General features: G+C 41.2%; 1 protein-coding gene across 1 annotated transcript in view; it reads left to right on the top strand.

Annotated features, from left to right (window-relative positions):
• Nucleotides 1-8,848: 8,848 nt before the first annotated feature.
• Nucleotides 8,849-25,499, top strand: part of BICRAL (BICRA like chromatin remodeling complex associated protein) — a 33,579-nt gene continuing 16,928 nt past the window's right edge. Inside the window, exons 1-4 of the mRNA XM_065886112.1 lie at nt 8,849-8,889; nt 9,287-9,335; nt 9,424-9,492; nt 13,401-15,080. Of these exons, the coding sequence (XP_065742184.1) occupies nt 8,849-8,889; nt 9,287-9,335; nt 9,424-9,492; nt 13,401-15,080 (1,839 nt within the window). The remainder of the gene's footprint in view (nt 8,890-9,286; nt 9,336-9,423; nt 9,493-13,400; nt 15,081-25,499) is intronic.

Here is a 25,499-nt window from a genome sequence, read left to right on the forward strand (position 1 = left end):
TACAGAGTGGTGGAATTCACTGCCACAGAACAGAATAAAGAAAAAAAGAATTAAAAGAAATGAAGACAGCCTAAGAGACCTCTGGGACAACATTAAACACAACAGCATTCACATTATAGGGGTCCCAGAAGGAGAAGAGAGAGAGAAAGGACCCAAGAAAATATTTGAAGAGATTATAGTCGAAGACTTCCCTAACATGGGAAAGCAAATAGCCACCCAAGTCCAGGAAGCGCAGAGAGTCCCAGGCAGAATAAACCCAAGGAGAAACATGCCAAGACACATAGTAATCAAACTGACAAAAATTAAAGAGAAAGAAAAGTTATTCAAAGCAACAAGGTAAAAATGACAAATAACGTACAAGGGAACTCCCATAAGGTTAACAGCTGATTTCTCAGCAGAAACTCTACAAGCCAGAAGGGAGTGGCACGATATATTTAAAGTGATGAAAGGGAAGAACTTACAATCAAGATTACTCTACCTGGCAAGGATCTCGTTCAGATTTGATGGAGAAATTAAAAGCTTTACAGACAAGCAAAAGCTGAGAGAATTCAGCACCACCAAACCAGCTCTACAACAAATGCGAAAGTAACTTCTCTAAGTGGGAAACACAAGAGAAGAAAAGGACCTACAAAAACAAACCCATAACAATTAAGAAAATGGTCATAGGAACATACATATCAATAATCACCTTAAACGTGAATAGATTAAATGCTCCAACCAAAAGACACAGGCTCTCTGAATGGATACAAAAACAAGACCCATATATATGCTGTCTACAAGAGACCCACTTCAGACCTAGGGACACATACAGACTGAAAGTGAGGGGATGGAAAAAGATATTCCATGCAAATGGAAATCAAAAGAAAGCTGGAGTAGCAATGCTTATATCAGAGAAAATAGACTTTAAAATAAAGAATGTCACAAGAGGCAAGGAAGGACACTACATAATGATCAAGGGATCAATCCAAGAAGAAGATATAACAATTATAAATATATACGCACCCAACATAGGAGCACCTCAATACATAAGGCAACTGCTAACTACTAAAAAGAGGAAATTGACAGTAACACAATAATAGCAGGGGAATTTAATACCTCACTTACACCAATGGACAGATCATCCAGACAGAAAATTAATAAGGAAACACAAGCTTTAAATGACACAATAGACCAGTTAGATTTTATTGATATTTATAGGACATTCCATCCAAAAACAGCAGATTATACTTTCTTCTCAAGTGCGCACGGAACATTCTTCAGGATAGATCACATCTTGGGTCTCAAATCAAGCCTCAGTAAATTTAAGAAAATTGAAATAATATCAAACATCTTTTCTGAGCACAACACTATGAGATTAGAAATGAATTACAGGGGAAAAAACGTAAAAAACACAAACACATAGAGGCTAAACAATACGTTACTAAATAACCAAGAGATCACTGAAGAAATCAAAGAGGAAATCAAAAAAATACTTAGAGACAAATGACAATGAAAACACAACGATCCAAAACCTATGGGATGCAGCAAAAGCAGTTCTAAGAGGGAAGTTTATAACTATATAAGCCTACCTCAAGAAACAAGAAAAATCTCAAATAAACAATCTAACCTTACACCTAAACAATCTAAAGAAGAACAAACAAAACCCAAAGTTAGTAGAAGGAAAGAAATCATAAAGATCAGAGCAGAAATAAATGAAATAGAAACAAAGAAGACAATAGCAAAGATCAATAAAACTAAAAGCTGGTTCTTTGGGAAGATAAACAAAATTGATAAACCATTAGGCAGACTCATCAAGAAAAAGAGGGAGAGGACTCAAATCAATACAATTAGAAATGAAAACTGAGAAGTTACAACAGACACCGTAGAAATACAAAGCATCCTAAGAGACTACTACAAGCAACTCTATGCCAATAAAACAGACAACCTGGAAGAAATGGACAAATTCTTAGAAAGGTATAACCTTCCAGGACTGAACCAGGAAGAAATAGAAAATATGAACAGACCAATCACAAGTAATGAAATTGAAACTGTGATGAAAAATCTTCCAACAAGCAAAGTCCAGGACCAGATGACTTCACAGGTGAATTCTATCAAACATTTATAGAAGAGCTAACACCCATCCTTTTCAAACTCTTCCCAAAAATTGCAGAGGAAGGAACACTCCCAAACTCATTCTATGAGGCCACCATCACCCTGATACCAAAACCAGACAAATATACTACAAAAAAAGAAAATTACAGACCAATATCACTGATGAATATAGATGCAAAAATCCTCAACAAAATACTAGCAAACAGAATCCAACAACACATTAAAAGGATCATACACCATGATCAAGTGGGATTTATCCCAGGGATGCAAGGATTCTTCAATATATGCAAATCAATCAATGTGATACACCATATTAACAAATTGAAGAATAAAAACCACATGATCATCTCAATAGATGCAGAAAAAGTTTTTAACAAAATTCAACACCCATTTATGATAAAAACTCTCCAGAAAGTGGGCATAGAGGGAACCTACCTCAACATAATAAAGGCCATATATGACAAACCCACAGCAAACATCATTCTCAATGGTGAAAACCTGAAAGCATTTCCTCTAAGATCAGGAACGAGACAAGGATGTCCACTCTCACCACTATTATTCAGCATAGTTTTGGAAGTCCTAGCCACAACAATCAGAGAAGAAAAAGAAATAAAAGGAATACAAATTGGAAAAGAACAAGTAAAACCGTCACTGTTTGCAGATGACATGATACTATACATAGAGAATCCTAAAAATGCCACCAGAAAACTACTAGAGCTAATCAATGAATTTGGTAAAGTTGCAAGATACAAAATTAATGCACAGAAATCTCTTGTATTCCTCTACAATAATGATGAAAAATCTGAAAGAGAAATTAAGGAAACATTCCCACTTACCATTGCAATAAAAAGAATAAAATACCTAGGAATAAACCTACCTAGGGAGACAAAAGACCTGTATGCAGAAAACTGTAAGACACTGATGAAAGAAATTAAAGATGATACCAACAGATGGAGAGCTATACCATGTTCTTGGATTGGAAGAATCAATATTTTGAAAATGACTATACTACCCAAAGCAATCTACAGATTCAATGCAATCCCTATCAAACTACCAATGGCATTTTTTACAGAGCTAGAACAAAAAATCTTAAAATTTGTATGGAGACACAAAAGACCCCGAATAGCCAAAGCAGTCTTGAGGGAAAAAAACAGAGCTGGAGGAATCAGACTCCTGACTTCAGACTATACTACAAAGTTACAGTAATCAAGACAATATGGTACTGGCACAAAAACAGAAACATAGATCAATAGAACAAGATAGAAAGCCCAGAGATAAACCCACACACCTATGGTCAACTAATCTATGACAAAGGAGGCAAGGATATACAATGGAAAAAAGACAGTCTCTTTAATAAGTGGTGCTGGGAAAACTGGACAGCTACATATAAAAGAATGAAATTAGAACACTCCCTAACACCATACACAAAAATAAACTCAGAATGGATTCAAGACCTAAATGTAAGACCGGACACTATAAAACTCTTAAAGGAAAACATAGGAGGAACACTCTTTGACATAAATCACAGCAAGATCTTTTTTGATCCACCTCCTAGAGTAATGGAAATAAAAATAAACAAAAGGGACCTAATGAAACTTAAAAGCTTTTGCACAGCGAAGGAAACCATAAACAAGACAAAAAGACAGCCCTCAGAATGGGAGAAAATATTCGCAAATGAATCAGTGGACAAAGGATTAATCTCCAAAATATATAAACAGCTCATGCAGCTCAATATTCAAGAACCCAATCCAAAAATGGGCAGAAGACCTATATAGACATTTCTCCAAAGAAGGCATACAGACGGCCAAGAAGCACATGAAAAGCTGCTCAACATCACTAATTATTAGAGAAATGCAAATCAAAACTACAATGAAGTATCCCCTCACACCAGTTAGAATGGGCTTCATCAGAAAATCTACAAACAACAAATGCTGCAGAGGGTGTGGAGAAAAGGGAACCCTCTTGCACTGTTGGTGGGAATGTAAATTGATATAGCCACTGTGGAGAACAGTATGGAGGTTCCTTTAAAAAACTAAAAATAGGGGCTTCCCTGGTGGCGCAGTGGTTGAGAGTTCGCCTGCCGATGCAGGGGACACGGGTTCGTGCCCCGGTCCGGGAAGATCCCACATGCTGTGGAAAGGCTGGGCCGCTGGGCCTGCGCGTCCGGAGCCTGTGCCCCGCAACGGGAGAGGCCACAACAGTGAGAGGCCCGTGTACTGCCAAAAAAAAAAAAAAAAAACTAAAAATAGAATTACCATATGATCCAGCAATCCCACTACTGGGCATATACCCAGAGAAAACCATAATCCAAAAAGACACATGCACCCTAATATTCATTGCAGCACTATTTACAATAGCCAGGTCATGGAAGCAACCGAAATGCCCCTCGACAGACGAACGGATAAAGAAGTTGTGGTACATATATACAGTGGAATGTTACTCAGCCATAAAAAGGAATGAAATTGGGTCATTTGTAGAGATGTGGATGGATCTAGAGACTGTCATACAGAGTGAAGTAAGTCAGAAAGAGAAAAACAAATATCGTATATTAATGCATCTATGTGGAACCTAGAAAAGTGGTACAGATGAACTGGTGTGCAGGGCAGAAATAGAGACGCGGATGTAGAGAACAAACATATGGACACCAAGCGGGGAAAGTGGCGGGGGTGGAGGGTGGTGGTGGGATGAATTGGGAGATTGGGATTGACATGTATACACTAATATGTATAAATCAGATAACTAATAAGAACCTGCAGTGTAAAAAATAAAAAAATAAAATTCAAAAATACAAAGAAAAATGAGGCATATTTATACAGACTGACTTAGAAAGATATATAATCAAAGGAACAAGAAAGGTATACAGACTGACTTAGAAAGATATATGATTAAAGGAACAAGAAAGGTACACACCTCTTTCATTATGGACATAGAGTTTTAAAAAATGCTTTAAATAGAATTTAAATACCATAAAATGCACCCTTTAAAGTGTACAATTCAGTGGTTTAATTACACAACATTTCCATCACCTTAAGAAGAAACCCCGTACCCCTGACATTGAGGTTTTTAGTCTTTTGCTAAAACCAATCATGCTGCACTGGATATTCTTACACACATATCATTTCACACATGTACAAGAATATCTGCGGGACGAGTACCTGGAAATATTTGCTGGGTGAAGTGATTTGAGCCCTTAAAACTTTGAAAGCGACTGCTAAATTGCCCTCTGCAGAGGTCACATGAGTTTACACTCTCACTACCAGGGTATGAAAGTCCCTATTTCCCATTTCCTGACTAGCATAGTCCTTAACCAAACTTTTTTATCTTTGCCAATCTGACAAATAATAGTATCTCATTGTAACTTTAATTTCATTTCTCTTATTCTAAGTGAGGGTGATTACTTTTACATGTTTAGGAGCTACTTGTCTTTCCTTTTTTTATGAACTGATTTTTCATACCCTTTGATATTCTGCAGGGTAGCTGACTTTTTAAAAATAGGAGTTATGTATTAAGGAGAAAAGCTGTTTGTGATATGAATTGAAAGTATTTTCCTGTCGTATGTTTTTTGGGGGTTTTTTAGTCTTTGACTTTATTCATGTTTTTTTTTCTTTGATCATGCAGAATTTAAAAATGTTTTGTCATCACATTTGGCAATCTTCTTTTATGACTTCTGCGTCTTGTGACATACTTAGCCTTTCCCTACTCCAAGATTATAAAAACAAAATTCTCCCATATGTTATTCTAGTACTTTAAGCTCTCCTCCTCCCTCCCACTTAACTCTTAGATCCACCTGGAATTTATTTTTGTGTAAGATGTGAGGTATGGCTCCACCTTATTTTCTCTAGAAGGCCAGCATCTTTCCCCCACTGATTGGAAATGTCACTTTCATAGCGCCTCTTGACTAAGAATAGTAAGAGCAATTTTAAATATTAGCTTTAACTCTTTGAGAGTGGTAGTCAGGTGTCTGGGGCAGTGATTTCTGATCTCTTGAGGATTCTGTAAGAACTGCAATCCCCTTCTCTCCCTGACAAATTCTACTGCTGTAAACTGCTATTACTTAGGGGATGTGTCTTGCTCAAGTGTGCTGAACCAAGAAGTAGTTTTTAACCCCTTAGAGGGGGGGACTTATCTTTCACACAGCCTTATAGGTTTAACCTGTGGCCAGAGGCCCACCTAGTGAATCCAGGGTTGTTACTTTAATGAGAAAAGAGCCTCAAAAAGAGTCCAGAAGTAATGGGAAAATCTTTTCCAAAAAAAACTAAGCTCTTCACTTTTGAGTCAGTTTCTGATCCTCAGGTTGTCTTCCCACTTTAGAATCGTAGTCAATTTCTACAGTTTTACTTTGGCAGATTTGCTTCGGTGGGCCGTGTGTCCTCCTGGGAAAGGACTACTGGCTCGGGCTGTAACATGACTGTGTTTTGGCACCATGTAGAGCTGGGCATGTAGGGATAAGAGTCATCTCTTCTAATTTGAAACTGTTTATAGTCAGAAAAGAGTGCGGCCCTTTAAAAAGTAGAATTCTCGGGGTACCCCTGACGATAAAGGCTCGTAGAGTTCTACCCAAGGAGGCCTGGAGGAGGAGGTCTGTCTGTTAGGACTGATGCCCCCGAGTAGGGCGGATGTCCCCAGGGAGCATTTCGTCAAGCATTTGAGCGGCCTGCTTGGTTTGCTGTGGGGGGCGTGCAATGGCTTTTAATTTCATCCAGTATTGTAAAATTGTTCTTTTATTTGGGCTACTCAAGGAGTAGCTTGTCACTTTGAGCTTTGGGGTAACAAATGTTCTCTGTGCTTGAAAGTCCCAGTGGCAGTGACACCTCGTCTCGGAGGAGTGACTGGCGCTGCCTCCCTCCCTCCGTGTGTGTTAACCCTTCGGCATCTCATGCACTGGAGGAGCTGGGTACAGGTGTAAAGTAGTGAGGGAAGCTGGGAGAGGCATGAAAGTGTTCTGCTTTGGTGTAAGCTATTTTTCACGTACGTTTTTATTAATTAGTTTGTTCCAGAGACTGTTAGACACTTTAAAAAAATAAATTTACAAAGGATACAGTGGAGCTCCATTTAAATGGTCACGTTGAAGTAAAGAAATAATATCCACTTTATAGGCTTAGTTATACGTCATATTTGGCTAATTTAGTCCGTGCTGTCTGGGAGATAAGCCCAGGCTACAGTAATGAGCAACAGCTAGTGCAGTTCTACATATTAACTATCATGATTTAAGGGAAGCTCTTCACACTGATGTCGACATATCTACTTAATGATAGTTCTCCTGTTTCTCTTTCCTGTCCCTTTTCACTCCTCAAAGTCGTATTAGTAGAGTCGTCCTCGCATGCCCCTGAGCACCTGGGCATCTGAGTGCTAGCTGCAGACTTCACTTAGCCTGCTGTACCTTTCACAGTCTTGGCCATGGGTGTTACCTTTTGACAGGCTTTCCCCACTCTGACCTCCTCCTGTCTCACCCATCACCTCTCCTCTCCACTGATGATCCACTCAAATGGATTGTAATCGTCCGGATCATTCAGCAGCTGAACCAATTCTCCCATCAACGGGAAGGTCCCACATGGGGGGATACTTACCCCTTCCAGACCCTTCCTGAAGAGAGCAAGTTTCCTTCCATGTGGCAGGAGTACATTTTATATTTGTTTGGCCTTGTGACTGATAGGATGGGAAGCTGAGGGGAAGTGGAGAGGAGATGGCAGTTTTAACGGAGAAAAAAAACTTAGTAGAAACTCTGCCTCTGCCTTCTTCGGGCGTGTCCCTCTTCTGGGCATCTCTTCAGGATTTCATTCCTCCGTCCAACTGCCGTTCACAACTGCCCTTTCCAACGGCTCCAGAACTCTTGGCCTTGGCATTCCGTGATGTAAATTATTCCACTGCATGGCTCGAAATGGGTGCGAAGCAGTGTTGCCAGGTGTCGGATCACTAGTGTAAGTTTCCTGGATCTCGGGGGGGAGGGAGGAGAAAGAAAGGGGGAGAGCTGCTCTTGGAATTTATACAGTTGTTATTGTTTCAGCCAGAGCACAGTGATTGCGCTGGTTAAGCTGGATGCTGTCGATGGCTGGGGAGAGAGAGAGATTTGGGCTTGGAGCTGGGGTGAATTTGGGGTTGAGGGTTTCTACTTTAAAGATTCCAGTGTTGGGATGCAGATCGTTTGGAATTGAGCAGTTGGCGTTACTGCTGCAGAGGGAGGAACTTGGGACCTTCAGGGCAGAGCCTGTCGCAGTACTGCCTGGGGCGATGGTGCCTCTTCTGTCTCAAAAAGTAGGGACAACTGACTTTTCTGTTTTCCTAAAGATAGCCAAAATATGGCTAGAAATCCAGATTGCTCACCAGGTTTGGAAATATCCAGTCACAAAATTCAAAGACCTCTGTATGCATGAGATTTTTTTCTAAAACAAAAATACGATTTCTCCTCTTGTTCACTGTGTACATTTTGAGGAAGTTACTGTTCATGGTTTACCGCCCCTTTGAGGAATCTGTGTGTGAGTGGTTGCTGCCAACTATCCTTGATTTGTCTAGATTGCTTTTTGACTTGTAAGTTAAGGATTTGTGTTCAATAAAAACAATTTAAATTGAATACTTCATCTCTTGAATGACCACAAAAATTTAAAAGTCACATTCATAATAAGCAATTAGAGGGAAAACTCACATGAATTAGTTCTTTATCTAGGAAAGTGTAAGGTATATTTTTGTGTTGCTTTGATGCTACTGGCTTTAATCTGCTTGGCTGAAACAGTGCTTTCTATTCCTTTTCTTTATAGTTGTCATGGATGATGATGATGACTCGTGTCTCCTTGATCTTATTGGGTAAGATGCTCATTCCAAAATAAGGGTAAATCAAATGTGTGAGGTTTGCTGTACTAAAACAACCTAATAAGCATATTAAAACCAAGTGGGTTTTTAAAATAAAGATTAAATAATCATCATAGATATAGAAGGGAGACAAAGTGACATAGATTAACATAGGGGTCATAATTAGGTAATCCTTTATTAAATTTATTTTATAAAAAATCCTAGGAGGCAGAAATGGAACATCAAAATGAAACAAAACAAAACCAACCAAAAAAACTACTAATAGTTTTAAAACAGGAAGAGGATTTTACTCAAACTAATACATCATTTTCTTTTTCCCCTGTAAAAATGAACCCTAAATATAAGTAATGTATTTATTTGCTGTTTTCTCTTTTTGGCTGTTGTTTTCTAGAGACCCACAGGCATTGAACTATTTTCTACATGGACCTAGTAATAAATCGGTAAGTAATACTCAGACCATCATAGGCATACATTTTGTTTCTTCTTGAGAGTCCAAGTGATCACTTTTTTGAATTTGTACTTTTGCAGAGCAATGAGGACTTGACTAATGCAGGATATTCTGCAGCCAATTCAAATTCAATTTTCGCCAACTCTAGTGTGAGTATTGGAAACTGAATGCAATGATCAGATGTTTCTGTCTCATTGATGCCTAGTGAATTGAAGCTTTAATTGCCTTTGTATCATGATGGGAATCCCTACTTTGTCTTTTGTAATTGACACAAGAGAAAAATCTATTGAATTTTGTTGACATTTTCTACTTTGAACTTAGTCTATTAATATTTTTACTTTGCCATTTTCCTAAGCTTTCAACTTTCTTTCTAAAATGCCTCAGAAACGTTATAGCCTGAGAAACTTATATTAGAGTCTTTTGAATGTTGTTACATAAGCTTTAAAAAAAATCATTCTGTATTGTGGTTACTTTCTAATCATTTTCGTCTTAAACAAGGAGAAAGATCATAGTAGCTGGCACCTACTGAGCGCTCGGTATGTTCTTGGCACTCAGAGCTTAACATATATTAACCTCGTTAACCTTACAGTAATTCCGTGAAGTAGGTTCTATTATTATCCATATTTAAAGATGAGAGAACTAAAGGTTGGTATTTACCCAGTATTACACAGCCAGGAGTCGCAAGCTAGGAATCGAACCCAGGCCACCAGGTTCCAGGGTGCAGGTTCTTAAGCTCTAGGAACATCTAGACAAGAAATCTGACCTGAGGGCAGGGAAGTCCTGCCTGGAAACTATATCTGGATTGTTGTGTTTAAGCCTATGTTACTTTAATCTTTTCAACTGCTTTGTTCTGCCATGGATGGTAGTCCAGAGTCCGACCACCCAAGTTTGAATCCTTGCTCTGCCACTTACTAGCTTTATAACCTTGCGTCTATCACTAAATCTCTAAGACTCAGTTTCCTTATTTGTGAATCCAGGAGAATGTTAAATCTACCTCATAGGGTGGTTAAGATGAATGGACTAGTCCATGGAAATCAGTTGACACAGTGTTCAGTTAATGTCAACTTATCGTCATCATCAGGGTCTTTATTTTCTTCATCCTTAAAATGGAATAGTATTCAGAAAGTCCTTGGGAATGCACAGTTCTTTAAAGTATTTGAGTATGTGTAAAGTATGGCAGATCATAACATGCAAGACTCCTCCACATGCTAGGGGTGGCTTTAAAGTCACAACACTGATTTCCTGTAAGGCTTATGAATTAGTAGCAATGCTGAAATTCATTCTGAGTGGGCAATAACTGCATGTGATGCCATTAAACCCATAAAGTAGATATTGAGCCTGTTTGCCAACACTAATGAGTTTTACTTACCAGCTCTCCCACTTCCACGTAAGTGTTAATTCTAACTCTTCAGGCTGCTTCATTCAGGGTGTATTTATTGTAAACTTGAGTTGCATCATGTCAGTAAAACGTTTTAAAAGCTTTTAAAAATATGGAATTTTAAACCTATGGTCTGTTAATTTGTGCATTGTAAAATCATTAAACTGTGTACCACCACTCAGGAGATAATCCACTGTTGCCTTGATATTTCTCTGCAAAAACAAACTAACAAACAAACCTCCTTGCTTTCAGTTGCTTTTTCCCACTTCCTTTCAAATGACTGTTCAAGTCCTAAGGTGGTGTCCACCTAACTGAGGCCACATTAGTCCCGTTTCAACTGTTGATTGGGTGTCAAGTGAACTAGTCTTGGCTTTTCTACCTGGGTCTTCCCATCATCTAGCCCCCAACACACCTTATTAGCCTAGGGCTGAGAATCTGTATAGTTTTGAAAGTTGGACTATTAATTCTTTTTTTTTTTTTTTTTTGGCTACGCCATGCAGCTTGTGGGATCTTAGTTCCCCAACCAGAGATTGAACCCAGGCCCTGGCAGCTAAAGCGCCAAGTTCTAACCACTGGACCCCCAAGGAATTCCCTGGACTGTTTTCCTTTTTTTTTTTTAATTTTTATTTATTTATTACTTTTGGCTGCGTTGGGTCTTTGTTGCTGCGCACGGGCTTTCTCTAGTTGCGGCAAGCAGGGGCTACTCTTCGTTGCGGTGCATGGGCTTCTCGTTGCGGTGGCTTCTCTTTTCGCGGAGCACGAGCTCTAGGTGCGTGGGCTTCAGTAGTTGCGGCGCATGGGCTCAGTAGTTGTGGCGCACAGGCTTAGTTGCTCTGCGGCATGTGGGATCTTCCCAGGCCAGGGATCAAACCTGTGTCCCCTGCATTGGCAGGCAAATTCTTAACCACTGCACCACCAGGGAAGTCCTGGACTGTTTATACTTGATTGATCTATTTTTGATTTTTTTTTTCATCTTTTTAAAATTTTTAATTGTGTTAAAAATATATATAACATAAGGGGAAAAAAATGTCATGAAGAACCTAGGGGTAAGACAGGAATAAAGACCTACTGGAGAACGGACTTGAGGTTATGGGGAGGGGGAAGGGTGAGCTTTGATAGGGCGAGAGAGAGTCATGGACATATACACACTAACAAATGTAGTAAGGTAGATAGCTAGGGGGAAGCAGCCGCAAGGCACAGGGATATTAGCTCGGTGCTTTGTGACAGCCTGGAGGGGTGGGATAGGGAGAGTGGGAGGGAGGGAGACGCAAGAGGGAAGACATATGGGAACATATGTATATGTATAACTGATTCACTTTGTTATAAAGCAGAAACTAACACACCATTGTAAAGCAATTATACCCCAATAAAGATGTTTTAAAAAAAAATATATATATATATATATATATAAAACAACAAATTTACCATCTTAACCATTTAAAGTGTACAGTTCAGTAGTGTTAAGGATATTCACATTGTCTTCACCTTATGTTAAATAACGACTGATTCCATTTATTTTTTCTTTTATAATTTTGACGTATCCCATGATAAACTGCTGGCCAGCAGCGTGTCTCCTATTTGTCAGTGACTGTGTTCAGTTCCCTTCATTTGCCTGTGTTGTCGTCTCTAGTTGGAATGCGCAGTCCTTAAGGACTCGTTACGGACAGACACAAACGCAGAAGTGAGCGCTTGACAAATGTTGACCAACTTTTACTCTTGAATAGGACATTGAAATGGTTTTTAAAGCATCATAATAAGCTGATAACTTCTAAGAAATCAAATAACTATTCACTCATTTCATATGGGAAGCTTGTTTTTATCCAGGCCGATTTTGCCTGGAGTGGGGCAGGTTAGAACTAGGGGAGTTCCGAGAAACCTTTAAAGTCAAGCCTGGATCTGGGATACCTTCTGGACCTCTAGTAGAACCACACTCGGAACTCTCAAAACTCACATCTACTCCTGTGGTACAAAAAACTAGACACCGCTGTGTCCTGGATACGCACATACCCTAGGCTGAGTCCCACTCAAGCTTTGGACTTGGGAGCAATCCTGAAAAAATTAAGCCATGCCACTATCTAAAAAATAAAGTTAAACTCCAGGTAGCCATGAGTATGTTGGCATTATTGATCTGTTTCCTATAATAATTTTATCAGAGCAGTGAATGCATATACTTACAAAAACAACATTAAACATCATTCCTAAGGAAATCAAGTATCAGAATAAGGTGAGCAGGGCTTCCCTGGTGGCTCAGTGGTTGAGAATCCGCCTGCCAATGCAGGGGACACGGGTTCGGGCCCTGGTCCAGGAGGATCCCACATGCCGCGGGGCAGCTGGGCCCACGAGCCGCAGCTGCGGAGCCTGCACGTCTGGAGCCTGTGCTCCGCGACGAGAGAGGCCGCGGCAGTGAGAGGCCCGCGCACAGCGATGAGGAGTGGCCCCCGCTCGCCGCAACTAGAGAAAACCCGTGCGCAGCAACGAAGACCCAACGCAGCCAAAAGTAATAAATAAATAAAAATAAATTTATTTAAAAAAAAGAGAATGAGGTGAGCAGTTTGGAGAGTTGTGCCTGAAAAGCAGACTGTTTTGCTTTATTCATATTCAAAAGTGAGATGAGATTTTTGTTTAAGAATCTCTTTCCAAGGTTAGATATGCCATGTAACATCCTGCTTATTTTTTTAGAATGCTGATCCTAAGTCATCCCTCAAAGCTGTAAGCAGCCAGCTTGGAGAAGGGCCCAGTGATGGACTGCCACTTTCAAGTAGCCTTCAGTTTCTTGAAGATGAACTTGAGTCTTCTCCTCTTCCCGATCTCAGTGAGGACCAACCTTTCGACATTCTTCAGAAATCCTTGCAGGAGGCCAATATCACTGAACAGACATTGGCAGAAGAGGCATATCTGGACGCCAGTATAGGTTCAAGCCAACAGTTTGCACAAGCTCAGCTTCATCCCTCTTCATCAGCAACCTTTACTCAGGCTTCTAATATTTCTAATTACTCAGGTCAGACGCTGCAGCCTATAGGGGTGGCTCACGTGCCTGTGGGCTCATCGTTTGCAAGCAATACAGTGGGTGTGCACCATGGCTTTATGCACCACGTGGGCATCAGCGTGCCCAGCCAGCATTTGTCTAATAACAGTCAGCTTAGTGGTTCTGGTCAAATACAGTTAATTGGGTCATTTGGTAATCAACCTTCCATGATGACTATTAATAACCTAGATGGATCTCAAATCATATTAAAGGGTAGTGGGCAACAAGCCCCATCAAATGTGAGTGGAGGGCTTCTGGTTCACAGACAGACTCCTAATGGCAACTCCTTGTTTGGGAACTCCAGTTCCAGTCCAGTAGCACAGCCTGTTACCGTTCCATTTAATAGCACAAATTTCCAAACATCTTTACCTGTGCATAACATCATTATACAAAGGGGTCTTGCACCAAATTCAAATAAAGTCCCAATTAATATCCAGCCAAAGCCTATCCAAATGGGTCAGCAAAACACATACAATGTGAACAATTTGGGAATACAGCCGCACCATGTTCAGCCAGGGATCTCGTTCGCCTCTGCGAGCTCACCCCAGGGCTCAGTGGTTGGTCCGCACATGTCGGTGAACATTGTAAACCAACAGAACACAAGGAAGCCAGTCACCTCGCAGGCCGTGAGCAGCGCTGGGGGCAGTATCGTTATTCATTCTCCCATGGGCCAGCCTCACACACCCCAGAGTCAGTTCCTCATACCTACAAGCCTTTCCGTCAGTTCCAACTCGGTACACCACGTCCAGACCATAAATGGGCAACTTCTTCAGACTCAGCCCTCTCAGCTCATTTCTGGCCAAGTGACCTCAGAGCATGTCATGTTGAACAGAAACTCTTCCAACATGCTCAGGACCAACCAACCATATTCTGGACAGATGCTGAACAACCAGAATACTGCCGTCCAGTTAGTGTCTGGGCAGACGTTCGCCGCCTCTGGAAGTCCAGTGATAGTCAATCATGCCTCTCCTCAGATCGTTGGTGGGCAGATGCCCTTGCAGCAGGCATCGCCAACCGTCTTGCACCTGTCCCCCGGGCAGAGCAGCGTCTCCCAAGGAAGACCTGGCTTCGCCGCCATGCCCTCGGTGACAAGCATGTCAGGACCTAGTCGGTTCCCTGTTGTCAGCTCATCCAGCACTGCCCATCCTAGTCTTGGGGCTGCGGTTCAGTCTGGTGCATCAGGATCAAACTTTACGGGAGATCAGCTGACCCAGCCAAACAGGACTCCGGTACCGGTCAGTGTGTCTCATCGTCTTCCAGTTCCTTCTTCCAAATCTACTAGCACCTTCAATAACACACCTGGAGCAGGAAGCCAGCAACAGTTCTTCTGTCAGGTAATATTATCAAACGAATGATAATATCAAACAAATGTTTGGTTGATTACGGAATGGAAGAGTGGAATGAGTATCTGATAGAATATAATTTTCATCCTAGGCTCCCAATTTATTATCTTAAGATGTTCAACTTACTATTGATTGCCTTTTTTCTTCTTAACTAAAATGTTTTATCCAGGATAGTGTTGTGGTTTAGAGTGGAGACTCATGGATTTGAATCTAAGCTTAATGATGTGGAGCAAGTCTTACCTTAACTAACCTCTCTAGAGGTTAAGTTTTTTCATCAGTAAAGTGGACATAGTAATACTACTATCCCATGGAATTATTGGGAGAATTAAATGAGATAATCTATATAAAGCACTTAGCAAAGTCCCTGGCAAATGACAAATACTTAATAAGAGCCAATATTAAGACATATACTTGATGGAATGTATTATAGGCATTTAAAAGGAAAGCTTGTTTTGGATGGACTGGGTAGGAAAGTCGCAGCTGTTTCTTGGGTGCCAACTGGAAAGGCTCCGGGACTCAGTGAGACTCAGCAGTGGGTAACTGGCCTGCACAGAGGGATGCATATGGAGGGAGGGATCCAGGGCAATGGATTTGACCAAGTACCTGAGCCTACTCTTACCAGAGCATTGTGCCGGTAAATGACTGAGGGCAATCTGTTAAGGATTATGTTTCTGAAAAGCATTTCAAAGGGTCATCAGCTTTGGTCCTTCACCCCATCTGCCAATCTTTGAACTCCTCTGGCTTTCGGTTCTCACTCATTCTTAGCATGTTCTGTAGTTCCAGCTCCATACCCAATTCCCCACCAACCCCCTGCCGGTGGTCTACCCTCCTTACTCCTCCATTTTCCCTGCCTTTCTTCTCCACATTTAGAAGAATTCAGAAACTTCTCTCTACCATGTATATCAATATTTTTAAAACTGTATACCTTTGACTTAGTAATTCCACTAAGAATCCTAAGGAAACAAAGATTATTTATGATCAAGGCTGTTCATTGTATTACTTTTGGTGTCAAAGGTGTGTGTGTGTCTTTGTGTTTTGAAATAACGTCAGGCTTATAGAAAAGTTAAAGTTTCGAAACTGGTGTAAAGAATTCTCATATATCCTTCACCAAGATTCCCCAGATGTTAACTTTTTACCCCATTTGTTTTATCCTTCTCTCTCTCTTTCACACACACATACACACACACACACACACACACACACACACACATAGTTTTCAGAGTAAATTGCAGGCATGATGCCTCTTGACCCCTACATACTTCAGACTTCAGTGTGTATCTCTTAAGAACAGGGACATTCCCCTACGTAACCACAGTACAGTCATCAAAACCAAGAAAAACAGCATTATTACAGTATTATCATCTAATCTACAGACCTTATTCTGATTTAGTCCATTTTCCCAATAATGTCCCTTACAGCAAGAGAGAATAAATTATATTTTGTTTTGTTTTTATGGTCTAGGATCCAACCCAGGATCACTGCCTAATTCTGTTGTCATGTCTTTAAATTGGAAACAGGTTTTTTTTTTCTTTCTTTCTTTCTTTTAATTTTTGGCCACACCGTGCAGCATGCAGGATCTTATTTCCCCAACTAGGGATCGAACCCACGCCCCCTGCAGTGGAAGCGTGGAGTCTTAACCACTGGACCACCAGGGAAGTCCTGGAAACAGTTTCTTCATCTTGCTGTCTTTCATGACCTTGATAATTTATTTATTTATTTATTTATTTATTTTTGGCTGTGTTGGGTCTTCGTTGTTGCACGCAGGCTTTCTCTAGTTGCAGCAAGTGGGGGCTACTCTTCATTGCGGTGCACAGGCTTCTCATTACAGTGGCTTCTCTTGCTGCGGAGCACGGGCTCTAGGCGCGTGGGCTTCAGTAGTTGTGGCATGTGGGCTCAGTAGTTGTGGCTCTCGGGCTCTAGAGCACAGGCTCAGTAGTTGTGGCACACGGGTTTAGTTGCTCCGTGGCATGTGGGATCTTCCCAGACCAGGGCTCGAACCCGTGACCCCTGCCTTGGCAGGCAGATTCTTAAGCACTGTACCACCAGGGAAGCCCGACCTTGATTTTTTTTGAAGAGTCAAACCAACTTTTTTGTGGAGTGTCCCTCAGTTTGGGTTTCTCTGTTGTTTCCTCATGATTAGATTCAGATTATACATTTTTGGTAGGATTGCCACAGAGGTGATGGATGTGTCCTCACGATGTGAACTTGTCACATTCCTGGTGATGTTAACTTTGAACACTTGCTTAAGATGGTGTCTGCCTCATGTGGTGTCTGATGCATAGTTAAAAAGTTTCTTCGGGGAGTTACATTGAGATTATGTAGATATCCAATTTCTTGTCAAACTTGAACACACTAGTTTAAGCTTTCATTGATAATTCCTGACTGAATCAGTTATTACTAAATCAGCTGTTACTGTGACAGTCACCAAATAGAGACTTTCTAATTCCATTGTTTATTCTACATTAATTGTTGGCATTCTACTCTAAGGAAGAGATTTTCTGTCTCCCCTTTTACTTATGCCAGTATGGACACATAGATTCTTATTTTATTTAATGTGTTAAAAATTGTTACAATCACTTATTTTGATGCTCAAATTGCTTTGATGCCATTGGGCACCCCTCCATATTGGCTGCTGGTCCTTCTGACATGTTTCCATCGTGCTTTGAGCACTTCCTTTAATTTCTGGCAAAACATGATGTTCCACGTTCGTCTTTCACTTTCCCTGCCCCTGCCCTGGAATCAACCACTTGAGGGACCTTGTTCCTTCTAGTGGAGAACAATATTTAGAAGCCAAGATCTGAGCACTACATATTCATTGCTACTGAGGTTGTCTCAGCTGGGACTTATATGTATTTACACATACACAACATCTATAGCTGTCTATCTATCTATATTAAAAACCATGAGTTCATACTGATACTTTCAATTCTAATCCAGTACCACCAGGTTCATTATTCAAGTCTCCTTTTCCATATTTGTAGCCCTCTTTTCTAACAGTGAGAAAGCCTGCCCCACAATATATTTGCTTATTTGCCCAATCCTAGAAAACAAAGAAAATAGTTTTAGAATTGCTAATTCATAGCACTGTGAAAAACAAACCTACTTCAGACTTCAGTATTGGTTTACATTCTGTCTTTAACCTAAAGGTGTATAGTCAAAATACTGTGTTCAACACCTGAAAATACCACAACATTATAAATCAACTATACTCCAATAAAAATTTTTTAAAATATACTGTATTCAAAAGTTACGAGAGTTAGTACTTTCTTTTTCCTCCCTTGGTATGGTTATGCTATTCTTTTGAACTATATTTTTGCTTGTTTCTGTTTGTGTTTCATTTTAGAATTCTTTTCCCACTACCCTTGTTGATTTTATCTATTTAATTTCTTTTGAATGAGTGAACCATTAGCATGGTCCCAAAAGTCAGGGCTATGCAGAAAGTGTGCCGGGCAGTCTCCCTCCTCCCTGGCCTTTCTCCCTGCTCCCACCCCTCCCTCCATCCTTTCCTGCCAGTTCTCATCCATCCCCTATTTTCAGCAATATCATTAGTTTCTCCTTTTTTTTTTTTTTTTTTTTTTTGCGGTACGCGGGCCTCTTCACTGTTGTGGCCTCTCCCGTTACGGAGCACAGGCTCCGGATGCGCAGGCTCAGCGGCCATGGCTCACGGGCCCAGCCCCTCCGCGGCATGTGGGATCTTCCCGGACCGGGGCACGAACCCGTGTCACCTGCATCGGCAGGCGGACCCTCAACCACTGCGCCACCAGGGAAGCCCGAGTTTCTCCTTTATTTATCCTCTGTTTTTTTTCACACAGATAAGCAGATACATGTATATTTTCTTATTTCCTTACATACATATTTTCTTATTTCCCCTCCTTTCTTACTCAAATATAGCATACTATAGATAGATATTCTTCTATACTTTGGGTGCAAAAAAGTGTTCTAAACCCAATATAATAATTCTCCAATAGTAGGAGGATTATTGGATATAATGAAGTATTATGTAGCCATTTTAAATGTTTCTGAAAAATAATTAAAGATTTGGGGGAAGGCTTACAAAGTCATTTTAAGTGACATTTTAAATGTGAAATATTTAAAATGCACATTTAACTGTAAAATATTTAATAAGCAATTTGTTTTCTCTTTTAGAAAGATGTTAAAAGACAATATGGTGAACTAGAAAATAGAAAACCCTCTTGCTTACAAAACAACCAGAAACTTGATTAGGAGGAAATGTACTGCTCCCTTAACAGCAGTTCTCTGGGTGGTGGAATTACAGATACTCATGTTTTCTTCTAGTTTTAAAAACTTACCCCAGGTAGAGGAGGTGATACCTGGACAGCATTTATCAACATATTGATGCATTTAGCAAAAATAAGTAAAATATGCCATTGGTAATCACTAGAAACAGTCCCAAAATAGTTCAGAATGAAAAGTAAGTCTTCCTCTTCCAGAGGCCACCGCTGTTTCTAGGTTCTTTCTCTTGCCCCAGATATGTCCTCTGCATATACAGCACAAACGTCACATATATACTTATCTCTGCAACACACCATACCTGTTTTTACTTAATTATAGAACTTGAGGATTACTTTATATATCTATATATATCGATCTGCTTTATGTTTATTATCATCAATTATACATAATCAGCCACAGCATGGTCATTTCCTTTCTTTTTCCTTTTTTTTTTTTTTTCAATGAGGGGGAAAAAAAAAATCTGTCTTTCTGACTCCCCAAAGTTTCAACTATCCAAAGGTAACAAGAAGCCTACACTGGCAGCTCCAAAGTAGTTTTTGTGACTTTTAATGCCAGAGAGTATTGGGAACTAGATCAGTTGCATTATGTTCTGTGTGCTCTGCTGCAGGTTTTCCAGAACAATTAAAGCATCAGGTGTTTTGGAGGAAGGAAGACACAGCCTTGGAGGCAACACAAGTTGGAAGAATAGTGCTGAGGTGTCATCTAACATTTAAACTCCTAGGACATCCAGAGACATTTACAGTGGCTCTTTTTATAATTTCTGTATAAATTATAGAACATTGTAATGAACAAAAATACCATTATCAGGGGCCTACAGTGTTTATCTATTTGGAGAAATTTAATTTGTCAAGTTTTGATACTATAAAGCATTAATATTAGAGAACAATGAGTTTTTAAATATAAACTTTATTTTTGGTATAGATAATACACTTATTTGGTTCAGAATTCAAAAGGTGCAGAAAGGTGTATACTACAGTGAAAAATTTCCTTCCTCCTGTTCCCCAGGCACGCAGTTGCCTGCAGGCAACCAGTGTAACCAGCTTCTTGAAGAGCGAACTTAAGTCCCCACCCCACATTTTCCATTATGAAAACTTTCAGAACCACAGAAAAGTTGGAAGAGTACCGTGAACCTATTCACCTAGATTCACCAGTTGTTTATGTTTTGCAACATTTGCTCTGTGTGTGTCTCTGTGTCTCTTTCTCTACACACACACACACACACACACACACACACACACACACTCTTTTCTCTGAACCTTTTGAAAGTAACTTGCAAATGGTATGACGCTTGACCCCTAAATTCTTCAGCAGGTATCTCCCAAGAACAAAGACCTTCTTCAACACAATCTCAGTATTACTATCACCCCCAAGAAATTTAACATTAAAACATTATATCACATTTCTTCCAGTTGACCCAGTAATGTCCTTTATGAAAATGCCTCACTCTAGAAAGCAGAGAACACTGATTTCATTTATTGTCACATCTCTTTAGGCCACAGCAGCCTGGATCAGTTGTCTGGTAGGGTGGCCCTCAGTGTGTCCTCTGATTGTTTCCTCATGATTAGATTCTGGCTGAATGGTTGGCACATAATGTTGATTTTTCCCATTATGGGTGATTCCGATGTGAGCACTTGGTTACGGTGGCCCCCTGCCAGGTTTCTCCTCAAGGTATTCAAAGGTATCTTGTTCCCATATAAGGAAGAAATGATCTCTAGGGTGGTGCTTTGGGACAACGTAACTCTCCTGTTTCCCGGCCTCTCACCCAGTGATTGGACTCCATTGGTATATATTGCATTAGTGGTTGCAAAATGATTTGCTGGTTATATTATCCTATCTACTGTTATTGACTGGGATTTTTCCATAAAAAAGAGCTTTTTCGTCTCACATTGTGTGTGTGTTTAACACTATGAAATCATAGTTGTTTTTTTGCATTAATTTAAAAACTTTATTACAGGGAATTTTAAACACGAATAAAGACAAGTTAGTATAATGAGCCCCCATGCTCAATCAGCTCCAGTGCTTACCAGCTCATGTCTATTCCTGTTTCATCCATACCCCACTCAGTCTCCCCTGCCCAGTATTACTCTGAAGCTAAAGCAGACATATAAGTTCATCTGTAATTTTTTAGTGTATATCTCCAAAAGGCCATGTATTCTCTTTAAAGTTAACATTGCAATTTATTGCTTTCATTATTCTTTTTGATGCTTATATTGTCCCAAGTTTGGTCAGTGGAGGCCTACTTAAGCTGACTTCTACACTTCTGACACATCCCCACCTCCTTTGAGCACTTTGAAGCACAAGATATTGTAGGCATGTCTTGTGATTACCTTGCCACAGACCTAGAATCAGCCATGTCTCTGAGGAGCCCTGTGAATTTAAATCTCTTAATGCAGAGAGTCATTTACAGGATTTAAACTTTCTCTTAAATGGATTAATATTTCAAAAGTTAGTGACAAAGAAGGCAGTCTGCAAGAGTTTAGACTATCAAACAAAAGTAAACAAATTATTTTAAGTCCAAATCTCTTTAGATCACTAAAAGTTCTAGTAGATTTTAAATTCCTTGAGAGCAGCACCTACTGGTGCTTTGCAGCGCTTTGCCTCGCCGCGTGAGATTTCCAAAGCGATTACCACTGAAGTCTCCAGCCCGCCCCGCCCCTCCCTAATTCCTCTCCCCATCCAGCTCAGCCTGCCTGCCTTACTGTGGAGGTACTGTATTTTCAGACGCCCAGACTCATAATCTACATGTTCTCGTTTCTTCCTCTTCCTCTGCACCTTTAATAAGTTACAAATTCTTCTTTGAATGTCTTATATCCATTCTTCCCAATAACAATGAAAATAATGATCATATTATTAACTGGTACAGGCAGGGGCTATCTGTATTATTTCTAATCCTTACTTCAGGGCTACAAGTAGCATTACTGTTCCCATTTCACAGTCAAGGAGATGGAGGTTCAGAGCGTGGGCGAATTGCTGTAAAGGCAGACTCCACCAGCTAGCTGTCTCTACCACACTGCTTCCCATTTCTCTCTTTTCTACATCTATACCCTGAGCTAGACTTTAAGAGGGACAGCGGTATAATGGGGAAAGCAAGAGTTGGAATAGGAGTCAGAGCTCACTTGCAGGTCCTCCTCTGCCAGTGACTGGTTTTGTGATCTAAGTTCCTATCTTACATTCTGAGCCCTAGTTTTCTCTTGAAAATGAGGAGCCCTAGCAACGCAATAGAATCATCTGGGGAGCTTTGTAAAAATATGGATGCTTGGGCCTCACCTTCATAACTTCTGATTTACATGGTCTAGATTAAAGGTTCTAGGCAGCAGCATTTTCCAAAAGCTCCCCAAGTGATTCTGAAGTGCAAACGAGGAAGAATGGACCGCTGGGTAGATGTTTTCCAAGGCCCATTTGTACTGTAATTAGACAGCTGTAACAATTGTCTGGGTGATTAATCTGCCTTCAGACTCTCCCTAAAGTCTGGCTTCCACCACATTTATCTTCCTAAAACATTTGCTTGGTGACCTGAACCAAATCATCTGGGAGCTTCCCATTGCACAGGAGAAAGTACCAACGCCCAGCCTGGCCGCTAAGGTTCTCAAGCTGAACTGCTCCAGATTAGCCAGGCAGGACCCCTCATGGCTCCCTGAACAGGCCAGACTCATCGTGAGCCTCAAGCCTTTGCTGATGGGCATTCACTGAATGTCCTTTCCTATCTGGCCTAGATGCTTCTCCTCCCTCGGGGCACCCAAAGCCCCTAAAAGAATGAAGCCTTTTTCGGACCCTCCACTGATCTCCCCTCTGCACTTGTTATTTATACTGCCCACCAGGTACAATATTTCCTTCACTGATTCATTCATTCAACAGTGTATCAGTAGCTGCCGGGGCCAGCCCTGGGCCAAGTCCCAGGGATGCAACAGTCTTTTGCAGAGCAGGAGGCAGCAGATAAGCCAACGGCCGCAAGACAGTATTCTAAGTGCTCTGGTGGAAGCAGCCCAGGGCACCAGGCTCCGAAAAGGAGCCTCTCACCAAGATGGGATGGTTTGAGCAGGTTTCCACGAAATAGTGGTTTCTGACTGAGCCCTACTATGGGAGAAGGAAGTTATCCAGCAAGAAAGGGTCTGAGTAAAGAATGTTCAGGCGGTGGAATCAGCAAGTGCAAAGCCTTGCAGAGAGAAGAGAACGTGGTTCTGCAGGAGAAGGAAAACAAGTCCAAGTGAGATGTGAAGATTTAGGTGGGAAAGGTAAGCGAGCCCTAAACGCTACAGGACCCTGACGCCGGGCTCAGGAGCCAGTGTCGTAACGTAAGCATGAAATGGTGCAGACCCACTTGAGCCTAGTGGCAGAAGAAATGGAGAGAAGTGAATGGATTTGAGGCAGGTTAGATCGAACTTCTGATTGATTGGCTATAGTGGAGGAATAAGGGTGACACAGAAGTTTCTGGCAGTGACACCCAGGGTCACCGAAATAGAGAACGTGGGAAGAAATCATGATTTGAAGGGAAGTTCTGAGTTCAATGTAGGTTGTTTGTCAAGGGTGAGGTACCTTTGGGACAACCAAGTCGTACGGGCAACAGCTACATGTGCTGAAGCAGAGTGAATTGTGAGCTGAAGTGGGATTGACCAGCATATGTATCGTGATGGAAGCGGTGGGAGCGGATGAAACGGATCAGGAAGAGTGTGTCAGTAGAGGAGGAGCAGCCAGGAGAGAGCCCCAGAGCACCAACACACTTAGGGGGTGGACACAGAAAGAGGGGTCCGCAGGTAAGACTCAGAATATTCCAGAGAGGAGGCGTAAAACCCTTAGCTTTGGAAGCTCAGAAAGGAAAATGAGGCAGACGGGAGGGATGGTGTCCACAGAGTGGAGTGTTGCTGAGAAGTGGGTGGAAGTCAGGATGGGAATGTTTCTGACACATGTAGCAACAATGAGGCAGTTGTTGACCTTGGTAAGATTTGTCTCCATGGAGTGATATGTGCAGAAGCCAGCTGCAATAGATTAAGGGGAGTAGGGGAGTGTGGTGATAAGCACAGGCAACTTCCAGAAAAATGACAGTAACTGACCCTGCAGTAGCTCCACGGATGTGTGGAGTCAGGGTGTGGTTTTTATAAGATACGGGAAAGGCTTGAGCTCTTTTCCAAGCTCATGGGAAGGAGAAGGATATGAATTCCAGAACGTTGGTGGGATTCTTTGTATAAAAGCATTGGGGGATGCTTCCTCCACTGTAACAGAGAAGCGGGAAGGGATGAATGGGGTTGCAGGTGATGTCGTAGCTTTGGTGGTAGAAAGTTGAATGAATTCTCACCTGGCTTACAGGTTTGAAGATAATGAAATAGGCTTCAGTGGAAAATAAGCAAGGAGCTGGCCAGGGGAAAAAGAGGATTGCTGGTCATGCATGAGGGCCTGAGGTCGGACACCATAATATGGTACACTGTGTTTGGGTGGGCCTGGTTGTCTTCTGGGTGGTAAACTTTCAGAGGGCAAAGACTGTGTGTGGTGTCCTTCAGCTGCCTTCTCTGTGGTCACCATGGTGCTGTGCATACGGTGGACACCCAAATGTCTTAGTCAAGGCACTTCGGGCTGCAACTCTCTAGAAACTCACCCTAACACATTTAGCAAAAAGGAGAACGTCTCGTGTAGTGGAGCTTCTTTATAAGAGTCAGAACCAGGCTCTCTGCTCTTCCCTTGGCCTCTTCAAGATGGCATGGCCTCACCTCTCTCCTTCATGGTCCTCTCTCAGTCTTCCAAGCGTTTAACAGAAACTGGCAAAAACAAAACAAACAAACAAAAAAACAAAAACAGACTGGCAAGTGCAGTGGTTTCCAAAACTTAGCAATGTATCAGAATTAACTGGAGAGCTTTTGAAATTTATAGATTCCTAAGCCCCACGTTGGATTTCTGCATCGATCTTTGTGGATGGAACCCAGAAACTTTGTCTTTCAGTTGCTCCCCCAGGTGATCTTGATGCAATTAGGCTATAAACCTGCATTTGAGAACCACAGCCCTTAGGTATCCCTCCCCCTCCCCCAATTCTCAGTTCCAAGGAGAGAGAGTCTGATTGGCCCACCCGTGGTTCAGTCACCCTTGACCAGAGGAGCCAGTCGTGGGCAACATGAGGAAGTGGCCACGCAGGGCCTCTATACGGAGCTCTATACGTATAGAGCTGATGCT

The sequence above is a fragment of the Phocoena phocoena genome, chromosome 10 (assembly GCF_963924675.1).
Source record: "Phocoena phocoena chromosome 10, mPhoPho1.1, whole genome shotgun sequence".
Classification (NCBI taxonomy): domain Eukaryota; kingdom Metazoa; phylum Chordata; class Mammalia; order Artiodactyla; family Phocoenidae; genus Phocoena; species Phocoena phocoena.